Here is a 21,641-nt window from a genome sequence, read left to right on the forward strand (position 1 = left end):
TCCCATCTCAAACTATTGAAAGTATTTCAAACTATCCCATGAATGCAATACAGTTTGATTTAAAGTTTTTGTGTGATGCTGCTGTTTCAGGATGATGAATTTTATCAAAGTCTTGAAACAAATCTTAAATGGACTTCTTACCTCTAATTTGAAAACATCAATTAGGCATAACAGATTTAAAAAAAACATTGGCAGAGAAATCTTCCACATCAAAAAAAGAAAAGCATTACCCTGATGTTTTAACTGCGGGTTGTGTTTTTTTCTCTCTTTAGAGCAACTTCTAAATCAGATAGGGTAGCAATTGAAAAACCTGACTTGTCTCTGTAGTGGGAGAGAAAATATCTTCACTGTAAAGTTTCTTACTTGTCAATAGTTGCTTTCACTCTGATCTGATAGTTCAGCTCTGGCAATTTAATTAGCAACCTTCAAAACAGAAAATATAAAAGTGAGTATTAACAGAATACATTTATCACCAGAAAATATTAGAGACCAGTAGCTCCACACTAAAGTATCTGAAATGATTATAATCTGAAAACAGATTAGGCATCTAGGATTGTATCATGATTTACAGGGCCGTATACTCAGAAAGAGGAGCTGGGCTGTTCCAGTGGTAGGTGTTTCACCCTCCCTGCAAGTATGTAGAAAAGTTAGAATGTGTTTGAGGGAATGGCTAGAGAGGCAACAAAGAAGTAATAATTAAGATATGGATTTGTATAATCTGTGATTGCACCGTAGATGTGCAGATGTACTTTCCTTCCATGTACCCTTTCCACACATCCCAGCCCTCTATGCATTCTTTATGCTGCAAGGTGGAAACGAGATGAGAGTTCCTCTCCAATCTCTGCTCTTTTCACAACTGGGCAAGGAGCTAGTGGGAAAGAAATAACTTGTCATTGATTCACCAGAGCCCCCCAAAATGCAGAAGTAACTCTTTCCTAAATGCAAAAGTGGCTCTGAGTAGTCTGATGTTGGCTTGTACAATGTAGATCATTACTTGCTCAGTTTGCAAAGTCATTAAAACAGGAATTCAATGCATACAGAACCCTAAAGGTCCTGCCTTTCAGTCACAATCTGCCTTTCTTCCTCACACTGATTTACTCTTTATTGCCACTTACTGTGACAGATTCTATGGCCTTTATACCCCCATTCCAGAAAATCTCTCAGGAGTCAAAAGGATCTCTGACACAAGTTGGTCTGCTGTGCTTTCTCAATTTTCCCAGGATAAAATGCAGCACGCAAATGAAGGAGTTTGTGTTGGATTCTTTGTGTCCTTTCCTTACCTTAATTTAACAGTGAACTGTATTAACGTTTTAAGAACCATTGGCCTCTGGGGATGTGTTGGCATGCAGGGCTGCCTTTCAACCACGAATGAACTGTGTGGAAGGAAGTGAAACAAACAGATTGTTAGGAATATACATAAACAGCTATATTAGGGGGGTAAAAAAAGTGCTGGTATCTCTTAGAGACTTGTTTCTCCACAGATGAGGTGGGAGGTATGTTTTCCATCTCCCAGTTCTCAAAATGATCCAGTGGTCTTAGGTGAACTGTTCCCATAACAAACAGATATTTGGAATACATTAAGAACCAAACCAAAGAAAATTCCATAGTCTTAAAATACCAGGTCTATATGATATAAAGTCTGAAAGACCAAGGGTTTTATCAGAACCATAAAACAGAGTATGAAAATACATTGATCCTGGCTCCAATGAAATTAAACTATCATTTTATCTTTTTTCATTTTTCATAAAAAAACAATTGATAATTTTTTGCTTTCAAATAGTCACTTGTGGTATATCTCTAGTATAGCCAGTACAAAAGGCAAAAGGATTGATGATAATAATATTTTATCTATTAATAGAAGAGTGAAATGGGTGGGAAGAATGTCTTTGTGGAGAAGAGGAAAGACAAGGAACAAATTAGCACCTGCCACTTTACTTAAAAAAAAAAAAACAACACAAAAAAAACCCCAAACACACCCCCCCCAAAACAACAACCCTCCCCAAAATAAATAAATAAAACCCCACAAAAAAACCAAAGACTTTTCTCAGCAGTACATACATAACTCCTACTGAAATAAGTGGATTTTATGTGTTTGCTTAGAGTCAGGACTTAGTCACAAACCCTTAACTGCCACACACTAGGAGCTGCCTGGCACCTTCAGCTTCTAGGAGTTTTGATGACAGCTGTACATACTTTTTATATTGGAAACTCTGTCTTTAAGATCCTCAGAGAATCAAACTTTTTTCATTTTTTTTTTCTTCTTAACAATATGGTCTCATTGTTACCAATAAATTTGTGCCACTTCAGGTAAATTTATATACGTTGACAATGGCTTACGCACTTCCGAAAAAGGTTGTAGAGCAGAAAGTTGACTTTTTCCAGCAGCTGAGGTCTCTGCACTGGGATCGGGTCCCCGTCATAAGTCAGTCTGGTCAACAGTTCATCCAGTTTCTCTAGTTGCCTTCTAACTTGAAAAAGACTCTCTGCCAACAGCGTAAAACTACAGCAAGACAAAAGATCAGTTTGCAATCTTGCATCTAAACCACTTCTTGGAACACAATGGCTACTGAAGTTCTTGCTTGGGGAAATCAGAATTGGTACCGCCTGGTGCTTTCAATCTTTATCCAAACTCATGTCCATTCACCTTTTGTTTACATGAGTGTATAAATACATCAGGCAAATTACCTACTTTATTTTCAAAGATAAATATTTCTGCTACAGGCCTCATCAACAGCAATGCAATGCTGTCTGTGATAATTTGGAAGAAATAATACATGGTCCTGATGTTTTACATGCAAGGCACTTGTGCCAATTTTAATTCTTTCCTACAGCTCAGTAGATTTGCAAAATGTATTCTTTAAAAGGATAATATTTATCTAAAACGAGCAAGTCACCAAGACTGACAAAGTATAAAACAATAAGGAAAATAAAATCCAAACACACATGCTAACCGTTTAATAGGGTATGTGTATATAAAATCACACTTTTAAGCTATTTTTAACAACTTCATTGGAAAAAACCAACGACATACAAAAAAGGCAAAAAATACTTTTTTTCTTCAAAACTAAAAAGGTTATTGGTTGTGTTTCTTTTTTTTCTTCTTATTTTTCACTTCGCCTTTTCCAGAAGAGAAGTTTGATGGGAGACAAATGACCAGGACATTGACATTCTCTGGCTATGTTACCTTTTTAAATATAATGCTATTTTCTTTTTATTTGCAATCACCTTTGTCGTTGTCACCACAAGATTACTGCCATTCAATTCTTGCATAGTTTGAATTCTGGAGGAGTGACGTACCTAGTGAGTCAAAGCATAAAGTGTCTACCCAGCTCCTGCCTAGACAAAACTCCCACTGTCCTCAGTGACAAACAGCCACCACGGTTCTTACTCAAGCAAAACTCCCGAGAGGGTATGCATCATGTATCTGGAACAACTGTCAAACCAAAAAATGAGCAACAACCACAGCTCAGGCTCAGCAGTTCACTGTAACGTTATTAATTCCGAATAGCAAACATTGCCCACCAAAACAAATTGTATTTTTAGTTATTTACTTGCTTAGCTGCTAATTAATTTGCTGCTGTTGCAAGGTAGCAAGGCAACTAATCTAAAGGAATGATCATCTCATGTGCAGCAGACTTCCTGTGGTTTTCAGTGGAAACACAAGCTCAAGGCAAGCTTACCAGTTCTGGAGCTGATCAAGCCCACCATGGAGAGGCCCCCCAATGCAGGCAATCTGCTGCCGTCTCTTCCAGTCTAGCAGCTCTTCAGTCAGCATGTTGCTCATAAGCATATCGATTTCATGAATCACACGCCCTATTTTACTGAGTACTTCCTGTAAAATAGGAAAGGTGTCATAAACTGACCACAGGGAACAGCCACAAAATTCAGCAATTATCAGAAAGTGCCAGTTAGGTATCTTTTTTTCCCAATTATTTTGAAAGTAAATGTATTTAGTCCCTACCATTTTGGCCTCTTTAACTCAGAGGTGACTGGATTCATCCCTTGAAAGTAATCCTGAATCTCTATGAACTCTTCCTTGGTAAAACTTGGGGGTTTTTTTGGGGGGTAGAGAGGTGGGAGGGAGGATGGTTGCATTCTTTGTGGGCATAACACCTCCAAGATGTTGACACTTGCAAGCACCATCAAGGTCAAAAAGTTCTCCTTCTGTTTTGCATCATATCCAGTGCATTGGGTTTTTGCTTGCTCGCTTTTAACCATAAAAACTACACGGACTCAAACAAATTGCCTAAATGTATTGTTTTCTGTGCCAGTAAAGAAGTGACCTGGGGAATCTTTGTCATATTTACAAGTCTCTGTTGCTGCACGGAGCAAGGTACCGTTGGTAGGTTGTTGGGGTTGGTATATTTTCTTTGCAAATATTAATTACATTTACTTTCAGTACTTCTTATTTACTTTAAAAGCTACAGATTGCCAGCTAAGTTATCCATTTGGCACAGTACATAAGAGGTCCTGTGAATTGACACCCTCACCTCACTTCTAAGGTGTGCAGAACCGTAACCTTGATTGAGCCATTACTTAACTGCTAGTCAGAATCACCCATGCCCACCCAAACCTTTCGTGGATTTTTCCTATGTTATTTGTCTGTTCTTCTGGGAGGAGAATTTTAAAAGGCACACATAAGCGTTTGAGTGCTTGGTGTGGGAATGAGGGGAGAAAGCAAACAAACCACAAATGACAAAACATGTCACTAACCTTTCTCTTGAAGTCTAAAGTATTGAGCATCACCTGCAAGGCCAACATTTCCTGTTTAATGAGGGCGCTGTTTTTGTCGCTCTGCTCTGCAGGGGATGAAAAAAAAGTCAGTATAAATGTGTTTGTGGGTGCATGTGCGTGTTTATAAGGGGAAGAGGGGGAAAACCATGACCAGACTGCAGCATGAATTTGTGAAAATCAGCAGATTATGTAATTTCATTTGCATGGACTAACTTTAGTACAAGTTTAAGATAAGGTTTTATGACTCCACTCTTTAGATGTGCATATGGAACAAGAAAACATAGAAAACATATGGATGATACCTAGAAATATACAAACTCCTTACTCATGTGCATATTCACGTGTTATATGCATCTGCTCAGATCACCGATTGATCTGTATACTAGTGAAACGTGCGTGTGGTGTCAGTAGCTAGACGAAAGCTTTTTTGACTTGATGCGAATTACACGTCTGGCTGGGGGAGTGGAGGTTAGGCATTTGAAACAGAGATAGTGTTCCTCACTGTGGGGATTTCAGCAGCCAGGAGTACTGATTACTGGGTATTTCCCCTGCTCCGTAACTTTTTTCCTTCTCTGGATCACACGTTAGTTTCAAGCTTCCCTAAGCTTGCCCCATGCTCTTTCATATGCAGCAATTCCTCTGCCCTCACCTCCCCCCACCTATTGCTCTTCTTGCATCTTTCATGCTACCTTCAAAAAAGAAATTGGTGCCAACCTTGTCTCTGCTAAGCTCTGGATTGACATTTTCCCATTACGTTAGGGTAGACATTTCAATAGAGGCAGACAGCCCCAGCAATTGCTTACACACACGTTGTAAGGCACTGTACGTCAGCTGTGCTGGTGTAGAGCATTTGTGTACACTGAAATGTTAAGCCCTGAAAGTAATTGATATAAGCTTGTGTTAATTTGCAAGTGGGGCAGGCTTCAATCATCTGCATGATCAGTAATTATGATTGGCCTGACTAACAACCGTGGCATCTTGATGTCTTCCAGCTGCCTGGCCATATCCAGCCTTAAACATAAGGATTGGCACGTTTAAGAACTTGAATATTTCAAATCCAATATCTTTGCTTGTTCAAAGGGAGATAATATGAAGATACCCGAGCAGACACAAGTGGACCTCAGTTTCTTTTCTGAAAGAGATCATGCAAGGACTGCTGCCACGTGCAGATCTCAGCCATCGTAGGCTGGCCGAACATGCATTCAGGGCGCTTACCAGCTGGCTATTGCCACTGTGGTCACAAAAGAACAGAAAGCCAAGTTAGAGGCTAAAACCTCAGTTTTGCATAACTGCTCTGAGAAATAAGAGGCTCTTCCACATCCTGTCAAGGAAGGGCCAAGTCAAAGGCCAAGAAATAAAAAATAGGTTCCTTTAAAAATGTACTATTTTTCATGCCATTATGTAGCTTATCTATAGAAAATAACTATACTTGCTTGACAAGATTCTCTTAACCCCAAAAGAGTCATTATGTTCCAAGACTATAACTTCATATAGACTAAAAATCCATTTTTATCTTTATATATATTAACTGGCTAATGCACAAAACCCCCTGAATCCTGGGGTCTAGTTGCGGAATGAGCCATTTCCTAGAGAATCTAAAAAATGTAAGAACTCTTACCTAAGCTTTGTATTGTTTTATACCTGAAGTCAAATTCCTCTTGCAAGTCTTCTAAGTATTTAACATCTTGGTCAGTCATCTTTCCCAGGGAAAAGAAAGCAAAATTATTTGTGCGTTCACAGGGACATAAAAAGGAATTTGTTTTGTAATGGATAAATACATAATGTAGTATTTTCTTTTCCTACCATCTGAAAATCTTTAAGCCATTCTGGGAACTCCGGTTTAATATCTTGTAAACTTTGAAAAGGCAACTGAATTATAAATGCACATTTGTAACTACAGGTTTGTTTTGCTTGTTCAGAAAACCAACTATTGTTCTCTCTCCCACAGTCAAACAGTAGTTGATACAGCTAAACCACTCTGTGTTTTCTAGTTCAGTGACAAAGTGGAAAGTAGGAATTATTACATTTAGCCTGAGCTAAACTGAAATTATTAGGCCAATAATGTAACTTTCTTCTTGGAACTTTAAAGCAGGGCAAATGGATACTTTTGCATTGACTTCAATGGAAATGGGAATGGGGTGTGCAAAGCAAAGAAAGGTGGAGCCAGAGGCAGGAGCTGAGCTCAGAGACTTTATTTAATTACTTAAGAATTCAAGTAAAGAAATGAAAGATTTTTGCTGTTTTAGCTTTTTTGCAAGAGTTTGTTCTCCTGCATACTGCAGAAAGTCTAGAAGGTGTTTTCTAGTAACCAAACAATAATTCAAAAAAAGACACATCAAAAGAAGGAAAATAAAACTGCAGGAGATCATTTGTTTCACTTCGAAGGTCTGTTTCTGTGCTGTTTATAGGAAGACTCGATTCTGCCAGCCACTCATAAACAATCCTTTTTAGTTCCCTGGGATGTGCATGTTAAGCATTTGAAAACACAAAAACTTGTTTGCTAAATTAGGACATGCAGAATTAGCCGTTTTGGTTTACTCTTTATTTTGGAGACTAAACTTTTAAATTATATGTTTAAGGTATGAAATTACATACACAAGGAGCTGGCTGATTTCTGTGTTCAACTTAATTACCTACTAAAAACCCCCTTGTATCTAGAAATTGTTCTCATTTTCACTGGCCTTTCAGGGATAGCTGTGGTTCCCCATGCAGGCAGAAGGAGCAGCATGGTAGGCTGCTAGGTTGCAGCTTTGCCTGCTTGTGCTCTGCCACTCTCATAACTTTATACATAGGTAGAAATCTAGTATCACATTCTTCTAAAACTAGCTTTATCCTTCCAAGGATTTCATCTCTCCAACCATTCTTCACCACGTAGGGAGACACTGATGAGAGGATGATACTAGGACCTCTTTCCAGTATACCAGAACTATTGCTCTTGAACGGCATATGGGCAGATATTTCAAATACAGCTTCTAAACTGAGGCTGCTGCAAAGCTGGGAGTGGGATAGCAAAAAGGCTGCAGGTAATCTGAATCCTTATCCTGCCTTGACCTGAATGGGCAGGTATTCTCTGACTGAGCTTTCAAGGTCTCTGTGGGACACTGCTACAGGTTTGCCTCTGCCCTGCAATGGTATGGGAAACTCCTGGAGAATTGTTACCATCAGTTCCCAATGTTCTTCTACCCTCATGTCTCCAAAACATAATTATGTCACACAGCCTTCAGTTTTACAAAGATCTTGGTATGTGACTCAGAGGTCACGAAGGCCAGCTACTAAAAGAGGTGAAGTTGCAGAAATGCATTTACTGAACCCCACGTCTTTTTAGAGACAGTGGTTTATGTTCTTACTGCACTTGGTGGTCTGCCTTCAAGTTGCGTAGGGATGAGTGCGACAGCTTTAAAACAGGTAGCTTGCACACTGAACCCAGAGCAGCTGTAAAAACCTGAGGATCCAGGTATGTCCTGAGTAGTTAGTCGGGGCTGAGATTCTTAGAATAGTGGAAAATGGGTGGCAGAGCTTGTTAGCAAAAGTTTTTGTGCTACCTAGCTTAAAGATAGTTCAGGTATGTCTGTACGGAAATCACTGCTGTGTAAAAAGCAAACAGGACCAAAAAAAAACCCAACCCAAAATACCTGAGCGCTGTTCTTGATGGCTGACACTTTGTGTTCTACATTTCTTTGTCGTTCTGAAACCGTGGAGTTCTGCAGAGACTTTTCCAGTGGGCCCTGGAACACATTGAACATATAATGAATGGATGAGTAATAACAGGTGATAGCAACTGTACTGCAAGTTCTAGCATAGAGAGGGAATTCAGAATCTGGTCCTCTACCAGCTGGAGACTGATGTAAACAGACAAATATGTTTAGTTCCACAGAAAATAAAAACATGCTCCTTTAACTTTGAAATCCAAAAGGTGAAAAGGTTTGGGTATAATGCAAACAGTAAATATCCAGTAAATTATAGAGACTGAGATACAGATTATTAGATTTTTGAAAAAGACCCATGTCACAACACCCTGTAAGAGTAAGTATTATATCCATATGTGATTAAAAAGGACACATTTGACTTAAAAATTGTATCTGGATTTTAACTATGTAACAATTTCCCCAAAATAGGTTTTATATGTAATTTTATATTTTCTTTCTTCAAAGAACACAAAAACCCTGTCAACGCCTTTTCCACATATCAGATGGAATGTGTTTTGCATTACATAATTGATGTGCATTAATGCATTGCATAATTTACAATATACACATCTGTTTTGCAAAGAATAATCTCTTTAAAGCCTTTCCCACAGATTAAAGTCTCAGAAGATTAGCTGTGACACAGAAGTCCACTTATAGCAATGTTTGCAGCAGTAGAGCCACTAACGAAGTACAAACATGAGTTTTAAAGGGTAATGTTTGGTAACCCCTAGAGCACACAAATCACTGTAGTGGAATGAAAGGGCAGGATTTGGTCCTAAGAGCATGTGAGCAGATTAACATGGAACAGATTAATGCAATGTAATTCATTACCTGTACAGGCATGCTAGCTGCAGCCAATATTCTTCTTTCTTCTCTTAAACAGTTTGAGATGATCACTGCTATATGCATGGGATTACCATGATATTTGCCCTGTAAGCAGAAGTCAATACAACTCTTAAAAATTCAGAATTCAGGGTGTCCCTCTGGAAATCACCATGTGCTTCAGTGTCTATGAGCTAGAGCTTGGTGTGGGTGGAAAAGACTCCCCTACCGTTCTTGAACTTTGTTGGTGCTGGTTCAGCCTTGCAGTGGAGCATCAGTTAGTGCCATTGCCATAAAATATTCTTAACAGTGTTCTACGGAGATTATAAAGATACAACTCTGAGATGTGCACCATGTGAAGATCAAATTGCTCCACTGCTAACGCAGCTGTTTTGAAAGGGCTTTCCTGTCAGCCCATTCTGGGCACGATTTTATCATGTCTTCCATTTGAAATAGGATGTCACTGTTAGCACGTAGCACTTCTGCCAACCAAAAGTTGTAAGCATATCAATACAGTAATGATGTGAGCAGAAAAGCTTCTTCAGCATAAAGCCAGAAGACAAATCTTAATGTCTCTGAACAATTTTTCTCCTTCAATAAATAATGTGCCTAAGATGAAGGAAGATGCAACTCCTGTCCCAAATCAAAGAACCAAAAAATATCTTATGTTTTTACACCAGCATAAATAAGGCACAGAACTGCTGATGTGTGAGTGAGGACTGGGTCAATTTCAGCTCATAGTGGTTTGTGCTGTATTTATCAAATTGGAATCATTGAGGACTCTCAAGCAGCTTCTTTCATGGTCACATATTTGTTCAGTGTTTCTCAACATCCTTCATGCCTTTTATGCAGTATTCACATACCATTCATTCAGATGGCCTGTATTCAATGCTCATAACGTTTTCAACCATTCACTAGAATTAATCCAGTTAATTTCTTTTCCTCCATGGTTTCCAGTTCTGGACTCGTTATATTTTCCTCTTTCTGATTAATTTTTATTCTCATCACATTTTGCTGCCACTCAGAACTTCATTTATTCTTGCTTTCTCTGAATGTGGCACAGTAAGTTTATATATACTTAAATTGATGCTGTGTTTCCCTTTGATATCTCATACCAATTGTTGTATTAGAAACAGGGTGGGAACACATCTGATAGAAATGTTAACACACTGCTTCTATATGCCAACTACTATGACAGTAAACATATATTTCTAACACTTTTTACTAGACAGACAAAACTCAATCGTTTCCTGGGTGCTTTTGCATGAAATCCAAGTAACGTGAAAGACTTTTCCAGAATATGTTTTTACTTCAATTACAAGGTAAAGAAACAGTGTATTAAAAATGTTAATTGTAATTATGGAGAATTGGTATTAAATACCGTGCTGTTGCTTATACTGTGGTTCTGCGTTGAGGCTAAGGTGAAAGACATAGGACTCTTAAAAACTAAATAACTGATGTACAGAACATTCCCTTCTAGAGCAGCCGTGACTGCCATGGCATTGCTAGCAACGAAACTAAGCTTTCTAATGTTTCTAGGGTTTCTGAAGTCTTCTCAGGACAAATAAAGTACATGCCCCATAGTGCAGCCAGTGCACAGCCAAAGCAGCCCCAGTGCTGGGCATCCTTTGAGCGCTTTAAACGCAGCACAGGGTGGTGCTTAACTCCAGCAATCATCTGTATCACCCTGAGGAACAGGCGTTATGGGCTAGACTGTGATTTTAGGAGGTTGTCTGGAAAAAAAAGAAGTGGTGAGTAGCACTACCCCAGGACATGCTATGTCTCAGATGAAACACTAAGCACTGCAGATTTCCATGGCAAACAGTGCCAAAGATCTGCCATCACTCGTTTCTCCCTGCCAGCTTCTTGGGTCTAAGGGTAATAACTGTTCTCACTGCACACTTCCTTCAGCACAACTGAACTTCAGCTCCAGGAATATATCCCTGGTCCCCTTTACTGAGCATATTCCCAAGCAGTCTCTGCGTAGTGTCAGGATGGAACTTTGGGAAGGGAATACAGGACTGTGGGACATGGCTATGATCTTCCTGCAAAAGGTTGAGCGGAGTGGAGCTTCATGTGGAAGTAAGGTGAAGGTAGAGCCCAACAGCAACAGCCGGAGCAAATTAATTGCTGCAGAGAACGGTCATGCTCCAGGCAGCGCGGTGCCGGCCCAGTGCCTGACTCCTTAGCAAGCTAACTGGGATGGAAACCACTCAGGCTTTTTTGCTGAGTGGGTTTTCTGCTCCTCGGTGGACTGAAGCTGCTCAGCAAAGGATGAGTTCGTTGTTAAGGACTAGCCCACGTGAAGTCGGGAGAGGTTGGCTGGCAGAGGGGGAAGAGGCTTGCCTTGTTTCGGCTGCAGTCAGCCATACCGCTAAGCCTGTCCCATCTGTCTGCGCCTTGGTTAGAGGAGAAAGAAGTCCTGTCTTTAATAAGCCTTGGGATGAAAGCTGTGGTGACAAATCTGTGACTGGTGTAAATCCACTGATGTGTGTATTAATTCCTCAGTTAATGTCTGCTAATTTCTGCTTGTTGTTGTTATCTTTTTGCTGGTAAAACAGGGTGCCCCCTTCCACGTAGAGAGCTAGTACATGAGGCCCGTACCACATGCTGGTACCTGCAGGCTATCTGAAGCTACAAAGCTTGAGAAGTGTTTAGTCCCAGCTTACCGACGCCCAACACAATTCAGGCACTCTAAGCATCGAAGGTTGCCTTTTGCCTTTGCCCTGTGACAAAAAGGTGTCAAATAAAAATTCATTTAACTAAGTCAAGAAGAAATAAAAATCCTCTCTTGGAGCTGGAAAATGCATTTATGTAGGAGAGGCACTTCAAAAAAATTTGCTGACAGTGGGATGTTTTAAAATCCCCCAGAAAAAATGCCAGGTATCAGGGACTTTCCTAGCGTTTCTAGATACTATTCATATGCAAAATGTTAAAAAGCTCTTTCTTTTTTTCTTTGTTTCATGAAAAGAAAACCATCTGAATCAAGAGCTGAAGTGAAAATTCACTTTTCTAACTCATAAAGCTCTAGCACTAAGCTGCACCCAGAGTGATTCCTGTACTTGTGCCTGTCTGGTGCTCGTTCAGCTTGGTTCAGTTTGACACCAAGCAGGTCAATAGGGAACAGCCACCTGCCCTCCTGGAGCAGCAGCCCCTCCGACAAAAGCTGGAGTGACGGTGGATGGGCAGCATGAGCGATCCAAGGCTGGGAACGGGCCCTGCCTGCCTTCCTGACAGCTGGGTGCTCTGAGCGCAGGACCGCTGGCACGGAGCTGAGTGTGCGCCACCTGCGTGGGCATCGCCCTGTCGGTGCTCAGCTCTGCCTCCTCCAACAGCTGCCTCTGTCCCATACGTGCCATATTGACAGCCTCTGGTGCAGCAACCTAGCAGATGGATTGCAACTCAATGATAATACATTGATAAATAATAAATAAGTTGTGACATTAAGTATCTCAATAATTGTAGCTTATTAAATAACAATAATTACTAAGAGTCACAATAGCCGATTTGTTCGACTCCGTCAAAATAATAACACTGCATTTTTTCTCTCCATGTTTTATACTTCTCAGAAGTAATTACACTACACAGCGTGCTGCTTCAGAATGTGCCTTATTATCCATCTACTGCCAACTCTTGGTGCTCGGCATTTCCATTTTGTCTTTGGTTGAGGGCAGAATATGCTCCAAATGACTTTGGCTTCTGAATGACTAATGGGAAATTGTTTCCTATCATTGAAAGAGTAGTATAAGTTGGAAAATAAAGGAAATTAAAAAAAAAAGAAAAGAGAGACTTGACATGGGGGAATCCTAACTTAGCGTGACATGAGAATTGGCAGCCAGGAAAGGAGGATGGGTGTGGATCCTGTAGTTATGCAAAATTGTATTATTAGGTTTAGATATTTACAGAGAAAACTTATACTTCTCTTTTGATAAATACCAACAAAGAGAAAATGAGGATTCGCTTTTCATCTGAAGTTTCAAATGGAAACATTAGTCTCATCCGCTAATATTACTGTCGTTGTTGTTCTCTTCCATTTTGCTGAGGTCTTCCATATTATGGTTTACAGCAAATCATCTGATTTGGGCTGGCTTCTTTGCATGATGCTAAATTTAAGCAAACAGAGGAAATTAAACTTTCATTCTGAACAGGTGAATATTTTCTCTGAATGCTGATGACATTTCCCCGAGAGAAAACCTTCCTACCACTGCTGAGCATGCACCCTCTCTACTCCAGAGGCACCTGTTGTGATAGTATCTTACTAGACCATTAAGAAAAACAGGCATTTCTGCAAAAATAATTTATAGATTACAGTGTGCAGAGTTTAGACCCTCCAGCCAAACTTTAAAACAGCTTCAAATATCTGTTAAGATGGATGAAACAGTGGCTGGGAAAACACAGGATTTGGTTCTGTAAGCTATAAGATCATGGAGAAACTTTAAGATATGTATTATGACACCTTAAAATACATGTGCATTTTAAAAGAACACCAAACAGCTGTCAGTTTTAGCACCTGGAATTTACTGCTTTTCCTGAGAAGAATGAACAAATCTAGACCAGAAGGTCATTCTTTCAGTTTTCTTCCCATTTTTCACTTTCCCAAAACTTAGATAATTTTCCTGTGGCCTGCTCCATCACAAAGTAGATCACTCCCAACCACAGTAGTATTGACCAACTTGCTTTTCATGTGTCAAAGGTCTCTATATACTCTGCACATCTATAAGTGAATACTATATATGCACTACTGGAGTATTCTGACTCTTTGGTGATTACATTAGAGGATTAGGTATTAGTGACTGTTAGTCTCTACTTGTAATGTACAAGGAAGGGCTGTGCAACCTTTAGAAAGTCAGTCAGGGTTTTACCTGGTGATTTCCTGGTTTTCAAGGTGACCTTGAAAAGGACTTGAGTAGGTTTTAGTGCTTTCTAATTGCGAAAAAGCACTTCAGAATTTGGTTGTGTTTTCCCTGCTTTTCTCTCTCTCTCTCTCTCTCTTTTTTTTTTCTTTAAACAATGAAAAACATCAGCTGGATTTTTTTCTTGTTCCTGCTGTAAAAGCCCTGCTCGAGCATTTTAACTGTATACAAGAACAGCTTTACTTGGAGGCATGGAACTGTTGACTAGTATGACTATTGCTGTATTTGTTGAAGTTGAATGAATATTTTAAAAAGCTGATGGAAGGGAGATGGGACATGGAAAGAAGGGAAACAGGATTACAAATTCAAGCAAAAATACATTACCTTCCCTGTTGTTCATTTGATATGCTTATTTTACTGTCTGATACCCAGCATCTGTCTAGATAAGCAGATATCTCATCTTTCATGTAATTAAGAAACAGGGAGAAAAAAACTTTTTCTATAATTTTATTTTTGAAAGAAAGAAACCTTTGGTATAGTTGTGTATCTCAAAGAAATGTGTGCGTGGGAAGGCATAACCATACACGCTTACTTCCCGTTTTCACCTTCAAATATGACAAACAACATTTTGCCTTCATTTGTTTTCTACCTTTGTTTATGCATCCAGGCAGAAAGTCTAATGAAGACAGTGCTAGAATACAAAGAAAGAGTCAGTCTTTGTGTTACTCTGATGTAAGTAAAGTGCTTGGGAGTTTTTTGAAAGCCTGTATATAAACAGGCAGTATTCTTACTCAAAAAAATCTCTTTCTACTGGAAAGATGGCTCTGTTTTATCTAGGTCTTTAAGAGGAAGTACCTGTGACACTATCTATTTAGACTGCTCTCATTAGACTTTTATTTTTAGATTTCCCCTTCCCCCTCTCAAATTACATGAGAGAACTTAAAGGCAACCTCATTGTTTTAGACAGCTCCTATGATGTGTGGGAAGCCCTAATACATAGGTCTGTAGTGTTGTACTTCTGCTTTTCTCATATCGCAAAACGTGTAACATCCAAAAGATCATAGCTTTTTTTTAGGGCATGTGCAACCAAACTGTAATAGGCAAAGCTGTGAAACCATACTGAATGAGCTGTGAAGGCAGAAATCTTTTTTTCCATCCCCCAGCTTGCCCCCAAATCCCACTGCTGAGTCGCTCACAGCAGACACTACAACCAGTCAAGGAATGATCTATCGGAACAGCAGGTTTCTAAGCAGGTAGGGTGAGATACAGCTGCAAAAAATACATGGCTGTGGATCTCATCATCAGACAGTAAAGCTGTGCAGCCAGGGGGACTAATAACGTAGCAATGCTTCTTATTTAAATGAGGTTTATTTCAGAAGAAATAAAAGTACAGTGCTCCCTATGAAAAAGGGTAAAACAGCAGAGGAGGGAGAGAACAGATATTTTTTTTAACCCCACCCCCTAATCTTCTGGCCAGGAAGATGTGCGTATTATCAACTAATCTCTCAGGCAGATGTTTGATTGCAACTGGGCCCTTAATACTCCAGAATGAACAAAGCCCAGAAGAGGTTGTTTAGTTTGTTTGCTTGTATTTTTACTTCTACTTGTAAGTTAACTCATATTCATTCTACAAAACCAAACTGAAAACATTTATAAACTTAGACTCACATTCTTTAAATAATAAATAGGAATGCAAAAATATTTTACTTCTAATAAGTTAACCTTTTTTCAGTCTTGTATTAATCATTTTTAAAAAATGTTTATTAGCCGCTGTTCAGTCACCAGCCTGCAATTGCTAACAGCAGACAGGTAGCTGCTTTAGCATACAGATTTCTGTGTGGGATTTCCCATCTGTATGACAAAATTTTTTGTAAACAGCTTTAATGGTTGAACTGGAAAGCTCACTGGGGGAAAGATGCTCATATAAAAAAATCAATCTGAATTGTATTAGCAGGACACACTGGTTCAAAATGCATTTCCTGCTATAATTTGGTGCTTTGTTGATCTGGTGGGTTACATGAGCGCTAAATACATGTAAATAACATTTTGAAATGGATCTGCTGTGGTGTATTAGAAACTTTCTCTCTTTTGTTCCATTCTCACCCTGTTGTAAGCCTTAACAGGAAACTGCAACTCAAACATCAATGGCTATGTTTCCATTCCTTGCAACTGTTTCTCACCACAGTACTTATTAGAATTGTTTGTTTAGTGCCAACTGGAATGTCCTATTTCAGGTCTAATGCTATTTTGTCCATTTTCTTTGATGTATTGAAATAATTTTAGGATCCCTTATGCATGTTACGCTGCTGGTACGGTGACTTGCGTAAACAGTCACCTGAAGTAAAAAGGCTTTATATGTTCATTTTTGTTCTATCTGAAGAAGCAGAAAGGCGTTCAATTCTCGTTACAGATGGAAACAAACTGGGCAATATAACCAAGAATATGAAACAGAACCAGGAACACACTACCATGTTACTGTTTTAAGTAGCACTGCGTAAAGTCAGATGCTGTTGGTTTGTACTACTTAGAAACAAGGGGAATTTTCTATGGAAAGAAGTGCTGTAATGTTAATATATGTTGATTAAGATGACAGAAGATACTTTCAGATGCTATTTCAGATCTTTCCATAAGAAAGTAGGACTGTGTAGGAGAAAGAAATACAACTCAAGTATTATTTCCCAGCTCCACATTGTAACTACAGTGCTTCCAAAGCTCATTTTTATATAACTGGTTGGTGTGAATCAGCAAATCTGGTGATTCTGCCTGACCTTTCCCTTTGAAAGCACAGTCCCCAGGGTGTTAATGGTGTGCACACAGATCTGCTCGCTCAGATCCTCCCCTCATCTTAGGCTCTAGCAGGGCTAGTGAGCAGGTAAAGTTCACCAATACCTGAGAATCTGCTGTGAGTATTAAATTAATATCATGAATATACATAATTTACAGCAAATTGTTTCCCAGAGCACATAGTATACTCATTAACTCAGGCTTCAATGGTAATGAGCAGAGCAGCCCTTCTTATTATTCCTGAAATCTGTTATTTCACTTTTATAAAGGAAGATTTATGTAATCAGATTTTCCCCTGAATACCGTAAACAGTGATGTGACACAGATGCATGTTGCCATTAATGAGAAGGGATTGCTTTCAGAAGTTATCTTGAAAGCAGAGTATAAATGAGAGCTTCAATTATGAGAAGGACGTTTCTAGGAATTTCTGCCTTTCCCTGACGCAGCTGTCACGCACCCATTGCAGTGCACAGCACAGCCCAGCCAGCGGCTCTTCAGCTCCCGGGAGCCCACCTGAGCCATGCACGGGCCAGGCTGCATCCCGCAGAGCTATGCCTTGGCTAGCAGGTACCTGCTGAGCCCTCCAAATTTCCAGCTCGGAGCTGGAGGGGGAAGAACATCCCCGAGATGAACATCCCTGGATTACCCGTGGATCCACAGGCAATCGCCTGCCAGCACCATGCCTAAACAGAGCGGTGGGGCACTGGGATATGGTGGCCACCTCTGATCCCCAGGCTACTCTGAGCCCTCGCTGCCTTGGCTCCCCTGGCGCACTGCAGCCTGGCTGCTCTCCCCTAACCACACATTTTGGCATGTGAGTCAGGAACACGGACAGTGTGTGTCTTACATGAGTGTCTCTATTTCACCAGTTGTCTTTGTGTACTCAACCTACTCTCGTATTGCACAGGAGCTTTGCATCAGGGACAGGCATGCTCTCATTTAAAAACATTTCCTGTGAAAACTAAGATGTCATTGTTCATGGGCTAAGATCATGTAGACTGTTGCATCTGCAATTTTGTTCCTAGAAGTGCTAGGCAGCTCATCTGAACTTAACATCTGCCCTCTACATTTTGTTGGCATGGCAACAGCACAAACCATCTCCTTGTGACTAATCTGCTTTGCTTTTCTCCATCTAGGCTTTAAGCAGCAGAAAGAACCACAGACATAGTTTTCCCCCTCTTTCTCCCACTGCCTCCAAACATTTTCTCTCCTCATCCCTTTCCAGAACTGCTGCTGCTGGTGGGGGCGCAGGAGTTCTGTAGGAAGATGGACAGGGAATTTAACCTTAGCAGGTGACTGTGCTGTACTGTGTCTCACCGAAGAGCACAACAACAAAAGGCTGCTCTGTAATAGAAATAAATTCAATTTAGTGACTAGAGAAGTAATAATAATGTAAGAAGTAAACATGAAGAATTTTAACCTAAAACACTGACTCTGATTTTAATATGTGCATTTACACCAGATCAATGTCAAGAAGCACCGTTCCAATGAAAGCAAGAAATAGAGAAGCAAATTACTACTGATGGCTAGCAATAACATCAGCAGCTAAGCTAAGTTTCTCAGCCCTGTTTTCAAGTGCTTATAACTTTGTCAAATTGCGTGGTTTTGCTGGTCAGTGTTTCCTTTTGCCTCAAACAAGATTATTTTGGGAATGTCAGCAGTCTAAGCAGAAATGCCGCATTCCATAGTTATTTCTCTAATGGTGGGAGAATAGGGATGGTCCTGTGGCCTAAAAGCGAGGGTGCCAGGCAGACCCATCTTCCCACTGAGGCTTCTACTCCTACCCTTCACAATGCTTAAGATTGCACAGAGCTTTGTATTGCAAGTTTGAGGCGGGTAAGTTCTCACTTCTCCCACTTCTTCCAGTGTTATTTTCATGGAGCAACTAAGATGTTTACATAAAGATGTTGCAGGTGAAGCTCAGGATATAAAGTTTTCTCCATTTTATAACAAAAATGAAGCCCGGGGAGATCTTTGAGATGGGGTGTGCTTGGCTGTAGTGCTGGCAACTCATAGGCATAATCCTCTCTAGATTCATTAACAGCACCAGGAATCTTGATTCTAACGAGTCCTTTGCTGTCTAGCAAACAGCTGCACAAGCCATTTGTAAAGTGTGCGTTGCTTCCTCTTCTACGGCGGCTCTTCGCTAACGATCTAGTTGTATTTCTAATTAAACACTAGTTCCTCATTTTGCCTTTTGTGAAGAACTACAGATTGCTTTTGAATGGCTTTTGTGTGTTCTCTAATTTTAATTATTTTATTATTGCTATTGTCATAGTATTTAGGGACCTATACCACAGCTCAACGTACTACTCCACATACTTAGTAATAAATGTTGGTTTCCAGCATTATCTATTTTCACAAGTATTATTTAATATTTAAACAAAATTTGGTTCAAAATAATGAACAAACATTGCACTTAGATCATGTATTGAGGTTGACCAGCTTTGTGTGTGTGTGTGCATGCTGTACATGTGCCTGTACATCTGTGTGTGTGGTATAGAGGGGAAGGAAGAGGAGTGAACTGTGAAATTTCAAAGAAGTGCTTGCGCTAGAGAGCAAAGCAAAGATAAAGGTGGGCTCATGATAACTAACCTTCAGAGAAAATCAAACCAACACTGTTTGCAGAGTCACTAGAAATGACAAGTTGTTTGCAAAGGCAGCTTCCTCTCTTATTTAGGAACCCAGTCCTCCGTCCATCAAAGCTGGTGAAAAATCTCGCTAGATTTACAGCACACCTTTCCAGTCTCCCTTTCTCTAGGTGGGATGTTGGTACAACAGGGACCATGGTGCTGTACTGTGTACATCAGTCACCTTTTGCTGCTGTTGTGTCACGGAACTGTCACAAGCCAGCTCAAGCTGCAAGAGTTAGGTATCTGCAAATGCATCCAGCTGTGGGTGAGGAGCCAAATGCTCAGTTCCAAGCTTCTCATGTATTCAGCAATAAAATATAATCAGTGAGGCATTAAAAAAAATTAGCCCCATAATTACATAATTTGCATAGTCAAATTATAGGACGTTACAGCTGATACTGTCCATACTATGTGTCATGTACAGTTCATAGTCCATTAATAATACTTGACAGTTAATAACAAGGATAGGATGTCAGCTGATTACCACTACTATAGTGGTTTTTTTCCTGATGTACTTTCCTAACCAATAAAGAAATAATTTTAACAGCTGAAACTCAGGCGACTGCCTGTGCAGCTCTATACAACATGCAGCCCATGCTTTGGCTGAAAATGCATTTATCATCAATGTTCTAAAAATTAGAAGTTGTAACATAATATTTTGCACAAAAATCAAAAACACTGTTGTGTCAGATTTTTTTAAGACATACTTTAAGTTATTTGCCTTATCCATAATAACAATAGTAACAACACTGTTTTAAGAGTCTGGTCCTACTTCAGCCTATAGAAATTATTTTGGCAATTAGAATAGACGGTGGCTGATAGCGCTAAAGGTCATAAGAAATCAGGAAAAGCTCTAATAGTGAAAGTGCAGTTCAGCATCTGGTGGTTCTCATGTCTGTTTTGAAACTGAATGAGTAGGTTTTTATCTGAATACAGGTTATACTGACTTGATGTAACGGAGAAAGGCCAACATTATCAGTGTGGAGAGAGCTGTTGTATTTATAATTTTTTTTGTTGAGCTGGAAACATTTTACTGCAAAGCTCAAGACTCAGATCCTTTTTAACAAGCAGTGTCATTCCAGCATCACACCTGTTCTCTCAAGAAGTTCATTATGCTTTAGACTGCAAACCTACAGACCTTTGCACCCCAAGGGAGCAGAGAGACCATGCTGCTTGAGAAAGCTTGCCAAGTCAGGGCCTTACAGTGCTACAGGGTGATGGGGAAAATAAGTTGGTGCACCTCACAACTTGTGCAGCATTTCTTTTCTGAGCCAGCAATCAAGCGAAATGATGGGTTAGACTGCTCCACATAGACCTTTACTGTTGTTTTATCTAGAGAAGTAAAAGATCAGCTCTGATGCTGGCGCTGCTGCAATTAGTATATGGTGACTCTAACCTAGCTATACAGTTGGGGGGGGGGGGCTTGGCTGAAAATTTTGGCTTGTTCTGGAATTGTGGCTCAGATCCTTGCCACCTGAGAAACCACTTGATCAGAAATCACTTAAAATTCCCTTTCTCTTTTTTTTTTTTTTAATTAGCCTCCTTTGCTTCATGCTCTTTGGAAATATATAATAGAATTTCCAAACTTAAGTCCAAACAGGACTTTAATGAAATGAGTTTTGTTCTGGCCATTTTCATGCTGGCTATTACGTAAACTTAGGTGCGTGTGCCCAAGGCTTGATTACATATGCCAAATTTCACAGAGCATTCAGAGTTGCCTCTTCAAGTTTTGGTAAAAATATTAGAATAAAACAAATGGTGTGAAGAGACAAAGGACCAGTGAGAGATTTTAATTTTGTACAGCCTGTAGGTAAATATATAGAAGTCCTTCTGCATGTGCACATTGTGATGGTATAACCATACATGCACAATCTTTTAAGCCAGGAATACACCAGTGCAACTGCTTATTTCAGTGCCCTGAAATGCTCTTTCCATGTGTATGCTGCTGTGGCAGATTACTTTTAATAAGGCGATACAGCTCTGTCTCAGCTCTGCTGTGGTAAAGTGTGCCAAGACCATGACAGAAATAACAGGATTAACCTTTCTCTAGTTAACTCCAAAAGCAGTTAAGTAAATCTGGTGTGTCTGAGCAGTACTGAAATTATGGATAGTGCTGCTATACAAACCAG

The 21,641-nt window shown here is 39.8% G+C and overlaps 1 protein-coding gene across 1 annotated transcript in view; it reads right to left on the bottom strand.

Moving 5' to 3' along the window:
* The window catches only part of STAT4 (signal transducer and activator of transcription 4), a 44,041-nt gene that overhangs the window by 16,909 nt on the left and 5,491 nt on the right, over positions 1–21,641 (bottom strand). Inside the window, exons 4-11 of the mRNA XM_037398234.1 lie at positions 9,252–9,350; positions 8,367–8,459; positions 6,353–6,431; positions 4,714–4,799; positions 3,681–3,832; positions 2,342–2,500; positions 1,281–1,373; positions 364–423 (exon numbers count right to left, since the gene is read on the bottom strand). Coding sequence (XP_037254131.1) covers positions 364–423; positions 1,281–1,373; positions 2,342–2,500; positions 3,681–3,832; positions 4,714–4,799; positions 6,353–6,431; positions 8,367–8,459; positions 9,252–9,350 — 821 coding nt within the window. The remainder of the gene's footprint in view (positions 1–363; positions 424–1,280; positions 1,374–2,341; positions 2,501–3,680; positions 3,833–4,713; positions 4,800–6,352; positions 6,432–8,366; positions 8,460–9,251; positions 9,351–21,641) is intronic.

The sequence above is a fragment of the Falco rusticolus genome, chromosome 8 (genome assembly GCF_015220075.1).
Source record: "Falco rusticolus isolate bFalRus1 chromosome 8, bFalRus1.pri, whole genome shotgun sequence".
In the NCBI taxonomy this organism is placed as follows: domain Eukaryota; kingdom Metazoa; phylum Chordata; class Aves; order Falconiformes; family Falconidae; genus Falco; species Falco rusticolus.